General features: G+C 34.4%; 1 protein-coding gene across 1 annotated transcript; it reads left to right on the forward strand.

Annotated features, from left to right (window-relative positions):
* The first annotated feature begins 2,511 nt into the window (after positions 1 to 2,511).
* si:zfos-741a10.3 (uncharacterized protein LOC796591 homolog) lies at positions 2,512 to 7,284 on the forward strand. The gene is made up of 4 exons (XM_058797726.1): positions 2,512 to 2,625; positions 4,025 to 4,360; positions 4,660 to 4,767; positions 6,542 to 7,284. Exons 1-4 carry the CDS (start codon positions 2,580 to 2,582, stop codon positions 6,697 to 6,699), a joined length of 648 nt encoding a protein of 215 aa, XP_058653709.1. The 5' UTR covers positions 2,512 to 2,579; the 3' UTR covers positions 6,700 to 7,284.
* The last annotated feature ends 3,594 nt before the right edge of the window (positions 7,285 to 10,878 follow it).

Consider the following 10,878-nt stretch of genomic DNA (forward strand, 5'->3'; position numbering starts at 1 on the left):
TGTGACTGAGTGTAAACAGCATTGAAAAAGAATTCAGAAGACGCAACAAGAAGTTTCAGGTGTTTAGAAACAATACAAATTTCAGCAATCAAATATGTTTTGCCAATGTCCCCATAAAGTTATGAAAACATTATTTCCAAGTGTTCTCTGAATGTCCAGTGTTTTAAACACTTTAAAAATGTCTTGAACGTTAGAGAAAACGTTAGAGGAATGTTTCTTTTTTCTTCTTTTTGATAACATTATGATTACATTTTACATTTTCTCTGAATGTTCTGGAACAAGTACACTGTAAAAAAAAAAAAAAAAATACAACTTAAATTTGTAAGGCAACCACCTTAAAATTTGGGTTAAATTTGGGTTTTGTTTATACAACAAAAATTTGATAATCTCCCACAAAAATAAGTTGAGCAAACTCAAAAATCTGCTGAAGCTGGTTGCCTTAAAGTTTTAAGTTGGCTCAACTTTTTTTTTTTTTTTTTACAGTGTAGGCCTAGTAAGTGGTAATGTTTGAATATATAAGGTGAACGTCCAACTAAAATGTTTCAGAAAACGGTCCATGATGTAGGCTATAAATAACATTTTGAGAACATTATTAAAGGGCTAGTTCACATGAAAGAATGCATTTTCTTCTAAACATCAAAGAATATTGTCATGAATTTTGGTAACCAAATTGCTGGTAGCCATTGACTTTTAGTTTTTTTGCCATGCTATGAAAGTCAATGGCTACCAGGTGAGTAAATGATGGCAGAATTTCTATTTTTGGCTGAACTATCTCCTTAAAGCCCAGATAGCTTTGAACAATGTTCTATTAACGTTACTGAAAGAATGTTTGTTTATAACTTTGAGAGAACCTTGCCACAATGTTATGAGAACTTTCCCTGTTAGCTGGGTGTAAAGTTACTTTCAATGATGAATATTAACATGTAATTTTAGCCATATTGATTCAATAGCAGCAGAGGCTTAATTTAGAACTGCATTCTTTCATTATTTCTGCCTTATAAAAACAATGCGATTCTGATTTCGATTCACTGAAGGATTTGCCAGACTTATTCAAATCGGCAAGTTGGTGAATTAATTTAAAGAACCCACTCACATTTGTTCACAAATTGGCCTACGTATGCAGGTCGTGCTGTACCGTAAGTTTGTTTTTCCACTATATGTGAGCAGTGCAGGAAACACTTGGCCACATGGTGTAAGAGATGTATGCAATTCATGCCAATCAATAAAGTCGTTAAGTAAATGGCTTCTCTTTCATGGCATGAACGCACCACCATTCTCACACTCTCCGCTGCCCACTTCCAGTCTGAAAACCACAGCTTCAGTTTCAGCGACTGAAAATATGATATTCACAAGAAGATATTTTTATATTATATCTCATACTTGTTTATATCTAGAACACTTTCGATGTAACCTAACTGCAATTGAGATAGATTGTTTATGCCTGGTGCGGGTGGGAAAAAATGTGATGCCAATTTTATTTGTACGCATATTTTTGTACGTAAGGCACCTGATGAAATCATTTTGGTCTGTTGCTTCATCTGTTTTATTTTAAGTTTTGTAATTTGGGTTCTGTGGTTTTACACTGAACGCTGGCAGCATGCATGTTTTTAATCAATCTGTTAGCACACGTACATCTCGGAGACGTCTATTTGATGTCTGCATTTACATCTGCAAGACGTATTTTTTAGGGTGTTTGCTCATCTGCAATACGTCTATTGGACGTCTCCTTTTAGATGTCAAATAGACGTCTGTTAGATGTCTTTAAGATGTTTATGATTTAGAATGTACTCCCTGATAGCACACGTACATCTCGGAGACGTCTATTTGATGTCTGCATTTACATCTGCAAGACGTATTTTTTAGGGTGTTTGCTCATCTGCAATACGTCTATTGGACGTCTCCTTTTAGATGTCAAATAGACGTCTATTAGATGTCTTTAAGATGTTTATGATTTAGAATGTATGTAAAACTGACATCTGAAAGACGTCTGTCAGACGTTTGTAGACTGCAGATGCTTTCCAGATCAAGAGATCTTTAACAGACATCTCGCAGACGTACGTGTGCTATCTGGGCTGTAGGTAAAACTGACATCTGAAAGACGTCTGTCAGACGTTTGTAGACAGCAGATGCTTTCCAGATCAAGAGATGTTTAACAGACATCTTGCAGACGTATGTCTGGGTGTGTGCTTCTGCTTTTCTACTTTATCAGTGATGGAAATAGTTTGTCTTTTCTGTAATTAAAACCTGCTAATGTCCAAATGATTTAACAGATAAGGAAAGTTAATTTGATTTAGACTAAAAACTGTCTCTCAACATAAAAAATTATATTCTTGTATTATACTAAACTAATTCTAAGAGTCGTGTGTTTATTGTTTTGTTAGTCTCTATCACTGAAAAGTGTGAACTGCTGACCGGCAGTGCCTGTCTTCCCCTTCTATGAGGAAACTTCCTCTTTCTTCTTTCTCTGTTAAAGTCGTGTAATTTCCTGATGTGTCAGTAGAGCTGTTGTCTGTCAGTGAGACTCGATCTGACTCTCTTCTGCTGGGATCGAGCTCTTCTGGAAACTGGACTTTAGAGAAATGATGCTCATCTTTGGACTGATGCTGCTGCTGCAAACTGCTGCATGTGAGTCAACTTGTGATTGTATTTTACCCTTGGCTCAGACTTTCCATATGAGATATAAAATTACATTTACATGTATTCATTTAGCAGATGCTGTTATTCAAAGCAACTTACAAATGAGGATCATAGCTAGCAAATAGTCACAGAGTCAACCGTGTTCAGAGTATACACTGTGAGGTTTAATAGGCTAGATAGGAAACAAGCTAGATGAAAAACAGAAAGAAGTGAAATGTTATGAATGTACAGTATGTATGTAGTGCTTTGGTTTAAGGTTGTGGAGAGGTTAAGTGCATTAAAGAAACCAAAGAAACCCTTTGTGTTGTAACATTACATTTTTCTGGTAGTTCCCAAGTCAATTCACCTTTAAAAGCAACTTCAACGAATTCAAATTCAACTGTAAAGTGAGTTTAAAAGAGAATAGTGACATTATTCAAATCGATTCAGTACAATGTTGATTCAGTTCAGCTCAACTGTGTCGATGTTGCATCATTGAGTTGTTTAAAGTTCACTTTTTCCTTTTGTATTTTCAGTGTAAACACACTACTAACACTATTTATGCTACAAAATAGAATACAGAATAGTGCATAAGTGTATGTGAATTTGGCTGAACCTAGCATTTTCTGTCTCATAATTTTTTATCGGGATATAAATATGTGAAAGTGTGTAAATCAGACTAATGGATTGATCATCTTAACTGAGGTTGATGAGCGGAGTTCAGATGTTTCAGTGGCATCAGGTCATCTGAACCGTTTTTTCGATTGTACATTTACATTTTAGTCATTTAGCAGACACTTATCCAAAGCGACTTACAAATGAGGACAATGGAAGCAATCGAAATCAACAAAAGAGCAATGGTATGCAAGTGCTATAACAAGTCTCAGTTAGCTTAATACAGTACACGTAGCAAGGTTTTTTATTTATTATTTATTTATGAAAGAAAACAAGTAGAATAGAAAAAAAAATTTTTTTTAAGAAAAGCTAGTGTTAGAGGGTCAGATAGATACAAAGAAGACAGATAGATAAAATAGAATTAGAATAGAGATTGCTAGAGTTAGAGGGTCAAATAAAGATGGAAGAGATGTGTTTTTAGCCGATTCTTGAAGATGGTTAAGGACTCAGCTGCTGGGATTGAGTTGGGCAGGTCATTCCAGCAGGAGCGAACATTTAATGAAAAAGTCTGTGATAGTAGAATTACTTTTGTGAAAATATATGAAAATACTTGTCTATAATCCATTTTTCGGATTTCAGTTCATGCTGAAATGGTCTTTTTGTATGTTATAATTTTGGGATTCTTAAAAATTGTAAAAGAAAAGAAAAAAAAAAAAGATAATTTTACAGATAAAAATGTTTTAGAGTTGATTTTGGTAGATTTCAGTGTGTGTGTGTGTGTTTTGTTCTTCAGGTCTGGATCGGTTCTGCAGGTTTGATCAGTCTGATCCCTGTTACGCAGCTCTGGGACACAAACTCAATCTGCAGATGGTGCGGGACGCGAGTGAATATGACCTGAAGATACAAAAGAGAATAAACAACACACAACATGATCCAGTTTGTAGAGTAAAGAATGGCAGGATGAGGATGAGTGAATGTGATCTTTATAATAACAGACCTAACGTGACAGTCATTAATGGGATTCTGATAATAAACCGTGTGATCAGAGCAGATTCAGGGATTTACAGATTAACACTCGATCACTCAGACGGCAGAGAAACATCTAGAGATCTTCAAGTGATTGTTGAAGGTACAGAAACTCTCTCATCAGACTCATTACAATCTCATGTTCTCCAAAGATCTCACTCTCATGCAAATGACTTATAAAAACAAAGAACCAATGAATGATAACGAACGATAAAAAGACAGCACAGAAACAGCTACATATGTTCACACAGAAACTCTGTCATCAGAATATTGATAAAATATAATTTTATATATTTATATTTCACATTTAAAAATGGTTTCTATCATTTAGCTGTTGTAATGAATGAACATTTAGACGCTGTTTTTCTGTTTAGCTTTTGTCTTGTGTTTTTCCTTCCACAGATCCTCCAGTGGCTCTGATCGTTTTGGGATGTCTTGCTGTAATTCTTATTGTTCTGGTCATCATTGCATATTACGTTTACAAGAAGAGGAATCAGCTCAAAGCCACAAGTGAGTCTTGAGTTCATAAACCTACAGTATTATATTACTGCCTTCATCACTTTATTCACTTATGCTTGACCTCATTTGTAAATTAGATTGGATTAAAGCATCCTATAAATGAATATATGTAAATATAATATTATGTTAATAGACAAACTGCTTCGGTTACTGAAGGAATAATTCCAAAAACTATCATTATGTATTTCCAAACCTGTATGTTGTTTTTTTTCCATGGAGTAAATAATGACAGAATTTACAATAATGCACAGAAAACACCAACTATATCATCTTACATGTTTATTTAATATTACTATTTAATAATACTATTAATTAGTTGGTTTTAAGTGATTGATAGCACAGATCATGATTCAGATGTAAAAATGAAAATCTTGCCCTGCCTAAATGATGATAGTGAATCATGTCAGAGATGCAAATGCTCTGCTATAGAAAAAAAATCAGCGACTGTCAAGATTTCTATAAACTTTTATTGAAAAAAATAGGAGTTTGACACATTTGGGAGGTTATGGTCTTTTATAACCTACCTAAACTTCCCAGGTGAAAAACAAATACACTTCTTCTGTACTTAAAGTGCTCTATTTTCACACACTAATTTTGTACTTAATTTACTAAAAATGATCCTTTAGTACTTCTTAAGATAAACTTAAGATCAACTGTGCTATTTTGAGACACCATGAATATGAACTAAAATGCACTTTTAACATACTATCTTTGCATTTAAAAAAATGTATTTAGCTTAGATGATCTTACGTTTATCTTAAGAAGTACTAAAGGATCATTTTTAGTATATTAAGTACAAAATTAGTGCGTGAAAATAGAGCACTTTATGGAAGTGCACTTGTTTTTCACCTGGGTTACTGACTACAGCGGTACGTCACAGTCTTAAGTATAGAAACATGAGACATTAGTGAGAGAAAAACTGATAGAAAAGCATCTGTGGTTTTAGTAAAAACACCCTGCCCTGGTGCTGCCTCAAGCACAGCAAAAAATGTACCAACAGCAAGACTAGAAAGGAAACCGAAGCGTTTATCTGCTTTCGTAACACCATGTGTCACCACAGTGCTGACACTGAGTCACTAAAATAAAAATATTAAAGTCATGATGAATCTTGATGTGTTTGTGAGAGTGAAAATAAAATAAAGAAATACATAATGCATACAAAAGTAAATAGTATAAATGAAATATGCATATAAATGAACAGAATAATAAAATATAACTAAATAAAGAGTATAAATTAATGTGTATAAAATAAATAAAATAGAGTATAAATAAATAAAGTGTATAAATGAGCATATAAAAATTGCATATAGAATAAATATATATGTATAAAAAGTATAAATAAATATGTAAATAAATATGAATATATAAATACATAGAGTAAAAGCAAATATGCTTATACAGTTTAAATAAAGTGTAAAATACATATGAAAATATACAAATAAAAATAAAGTTTAAATAAATATGCAAGAAAAAACACATACGTATCTTTGTCACAGGGGCAAAAAAAAAAAAAAAAAAAAAACCAATGGAATAATTCACAATAAGTTTTTCTCTTATATAAGAAATATTTATCATAGTAAATCAGTTTATCCCCAGTTCAGGCGGATTTTAAACCGTGGTCGTAGGTCACCGCTGATTCTCACCTTTTTTGTAAATCTGTAAACACATGCAATACTTAATTTACTATCAAGATTAATGCAACAGAAATCATCATGTTTATAATATAGTTATAATCCCATCTGTTTATGTCCTTCTGTTTCTGCAGATGCGGAAGCTGCCTCGACGGGTCCTCAGACAAACAGGAATGAGAAGAAGGAGCAGGAGCTTCATTATGGAGAAGTGACGTTCACCGACAGAAAGGTTCAACAGCAGCCGAGTAAAACACAGGAGGAGTGTGTGTACGCTCAGGTGCAGGCGCACTAGTGTGAAAACCACCTGCGGTCAATGCACTAGACTAGTGATTTCACACTTCACTGTCATGAAGACACGACAGGACAGCTTTGGGCTGCTTATGATGAAATGCTCGGCTTATTGCACATTTTCTTTCCTGTGTGGCAACAGAAAAATACAGTGTCTGATCCAGAACAGAAATATAAAAGGATGAACAATGGCCGACTTTCCAGTAAAGCCACTGAAGGAATCGTGACTGCTGTGAACAACTAAAGACTAGTACTAGCAGAGTACAGAAGCTGAAAACATTACAAATAACATAAAATATTCACTTCTCAACTTTTATTTAAGGTTTACAATACACATCATATTGGAACAACTGGTTTGTTAAACAAAGCTACGTCTCTTTAATAGTAAATCCATTAAAAGGTGCAGGACTCATTTCTTTATAAATTGTACACAAATCATCAACTAAACATTTGCATGTCATCAAAGATTATAGAAATACTCTGATATTATTCAACAATAAATAAATATGCATGCACAAATAAATAATACATAAAAATAAGGTATTTTCAACAACTATAAATAAATAAAGTGGTGTGGCAATCAATTCAACACTGCAGTACATAAGAAAACTAATTTAGTAGTAATTTATAGTAATTTAGTAAAAATAGTCATTTACAATCTGTATTTTTGCATCAGAAAAAAAAAAGTAATTTACACAATTTACATCAGAAAAACTACTAGATGCGAGTGAAGTTGGATGTAGATGTGAGTTAATCTCTGGTGTTAAATGTGGCAATCAGCATCAAATTAACATTCAATAAACTTCATTTCTTTGTGTTCAATGAAAATGTCGAACATGTGGCTCCTTTGTGCATGTGTTATAGACAGAGGTGCACGTTAGTTTTTCAGCCTGGTTCTCATAAGAGAACACGGAGATTTGGTTTGGTCCTCACACTGCACAGTGTGACCCATTAAATAAACAAACATACAAATAAATGAATTAGTGTGGTCAAACGATTAATCGCATTCAAAATAAGTTTTTGTTTACATAATATATGTGTGTAAATGTTGTCTGGTGTGTAAAGTAACACGCACAAAGGAGTACAATCAAGAGTTATTTTTAATATTTCACAGACTGGGAAGGGCACAACCAAACATAAACCCAAACCGATAGCAGACAAAGTAGGAATGATAATACACTGAACGCAATCAGGGAGGAACAGAAAACAGGTGCGGAACTAATTAATCAAAAACCATGGAAACAAACTAGGCAGGCAGACGGAGACATAGAAAACTAAACTAAAACAGGTCATACATGTAACAATGTGCGTATACTGTGTGTATTTATTTGGTATATATAAATACAAACACATGCATGTATATATTTAAGAAAAATATGTTTATATATTAAATATATTTATGTATAATATAAATTATAAGAATATAAATATATAAATGTATATACATGTAAATATTTTCAATATATATATATATATATATATACATAGATACAAAAATCTTTTTTTTTTTAAATTATGTTATGCTTTTATTGTGTTTCATTGTTTTAGTTAGCTGTATTTTTTAGTTCTTTTTTTTTTAACCTAATCAAACCAACCCAACTGCAGATTGATTGAGATTAATTGGAATGCACAATGAGTTATCTGTTTTTGCAAATGAACTCTTCATACGTATATACAGGTGCTGGTCATATAATTAGAATATCATCAAAAAGTTGATTTATTTCACTAATTCCATTCAAAAAGTGAAACTTGTATATTATATTCATTCATTACACACAGACTGATATATTTCAAATGTTTATTTCTTTTAATTTTGATGATTATAACTGACAACTAAGCAAAATCCCAAATTCAGTATCTCAGAAAATTAGAGTATTACTTAAGACCAATACAAAGAAAGGATTTTTAGAAATCTTGGCCAACTGAAAAGTATGAACATGAAAAGTATGAGCATGTACAGCACTCAATACTTAGTTGGGGCTCCTTTTGCCTGAATTACTGCAGCAATGCGGCGTGGCATGGAGTCGATCAGTCTGTGGCACTGTTCAGGTGTTATGAGAGCCCAGGTTGCTCTGATAGTGGCCTCCAACTCATCTGCATCGTTGGGTCTGGCATATCGCATCTTCCTCTTCACAATACCCCACAGATTTTCTATGGGGTTAAGGTCAGGCGAGTTTGCTGGCCAATTAAGAACAGGGATGCATGGTCCTTAAACCAGATATTGGTTGCTTTGGCAGTGTGGGCAGGTGCCAAGTCCTGCTGGAAAATGAAATCAGCATCTCCATAAAGCTGTCAACAGAAGGAAGCATGAAGTGCTCTAAAATTTCCTGGTAGATGGCTGCGTTGACTGTGGACTTCAGAAAACACAGTGGACCAACACCAGCAGATGACATGGCAGCCCAAATCATCACTGACTGTGGAAACTTCACACTGGACTTCAAGCAACATGGATTCTGTGCCTCTCCACTCTTCCTTCAGACTCTGGGACCTTGATTTCCAAATGAAATGCAAAATTTACTTTCATCTGAAAAGAGGACTTTGGACCACTGAGCAACAGTCCAGTTCTTTTTCTCCACAGCCCAGGTAAGATGCTTCTGATGTTGTCTCTGGTTCAGAAGTGGCTTGGTAGCCCTTTTCCTGAAGACGTCTGAGCGTGGTGACTCTTGATGCACTGACTCCAGCTTCAGTTCACTCCTTGTGAAGCTCTCCCAAGTGTTTGAATCGGCTTTGCTTGACTGTATTCTCAAGCTTGCGGTCATCCCTGTTGCTTGTGCACCTTTTCCTACCTAAATTCTTCCTTCCAGTCAACTTTGCATTTAATATGCTTTGATACAGCACTCTGTAAACAGCCACACCTTTCAGTAATGACCTTCTGTGACTTACCCTCTTTGTGGAGGGTGTCAATGTTCATCTTCTGGATCATTGCCAAGTCAGCAGTCTTCTCCATTATTATGGTTTCAAAGAACAAGAGATACCCGGAATTTATACTGTAGGGATGGTAATTTATTGAAACTCAAATATAAATATTGTAATATTTTGAGATGCTGATTTTTGACTTTCATGAGCTGTAAGCTCTAATCATCAAAATTAAAAGAGATAAACATTTGAAATATATCAGTCTGTGTGTAATGAATGAATGTAATATACAAGTTTCTCTTTTTGAGTGGAATTAGTGAAATAAATCAAGTTTTTGACGATATTGTAATTATATGACCAGCACCTGTATATTTAGATTAGATTAGATTAGATTCAACTTTATTGTCATTACACAAGTACAGGTACAGGGCAACGAAATGCAGTTTAGGTCTAACCAGAAGTGCAATAGTAGCAAGTGCAGTATATACAATGGTTGAATAAGTGCAGGACAAGGATATGTACTGAGTATATGTATAAATATATATAGAAAGATGGTTATTAATATAAACAGAATTTGCAGGTGAATATGTATAGTGAATAAATATACAGAATTTACAGGTGAATGTGTATAGTGAATAAATGTACAGAATTTACAGGTGAATATGTATAGTGAATAAATATACAGAAATTACAAGTGAATATGTATAGTGAATAAATATACAGAATTTACAGGTGAATGTGTATAGTGAATAAATATACAGATGGCTATTACTATAGGCAGAATTTACAGGTGATATGTACTATCAATATAATATATATACAGATGACTGTTACTATAAACAAGGTGTAAAAGTGCAGTGGAAGTGATTAACTGTACAAAATATTAATGTAAGCATTGATAATGTAACAACAGTCGGCAGTGCAAATGAGCATAGTCCAATTTAGGTATGGTAGTGCAAGATACAAAAGTAAACAGTTGTTACTGTAATAAAATTTACATTCAGTAGTGCAAATAAGGCAGATGTGAGGTAGGAGAGAAGAGTTAATAATATATGAGGAAGTGGATCAACGGGGGTTAGAGTTCAGTAAAGAGACAGCTCTGGGGAAGAAACTGTTCTTTAGTCTGCTGGTCCTGGTCCGGAGGCACCTGAAACGCCTGCCGGAGGGCAGGAGAGAAAACAGTCTGTGGGCTGGGTGAGAGGAGTCCTTAAGGATGCTGCGAGCTCGATGCAGACAGCGTTTCCTCTGGATGTGTTCAATGGCAGGTAGTGGAGTCCCTGTGATGCGCTGGGCAGTTTTCACCACCCGTTGCAGTGCCTTGCGCTCC

This window comes from Onychostoma macrolepis, chromosome 14 (assembly GCF_012432095.1).
Source record: "Onychostoma macrolepis isolate SWU-2019 chromosome 14, ASM1243209v1, whole genome shotgun sequence".
NCBI lineage: Eukaryota > Metazoa > Chordata > Actinopteri > Cypriniformes > Cyprinidae > Onychostoma > Onychostoma macrolepis.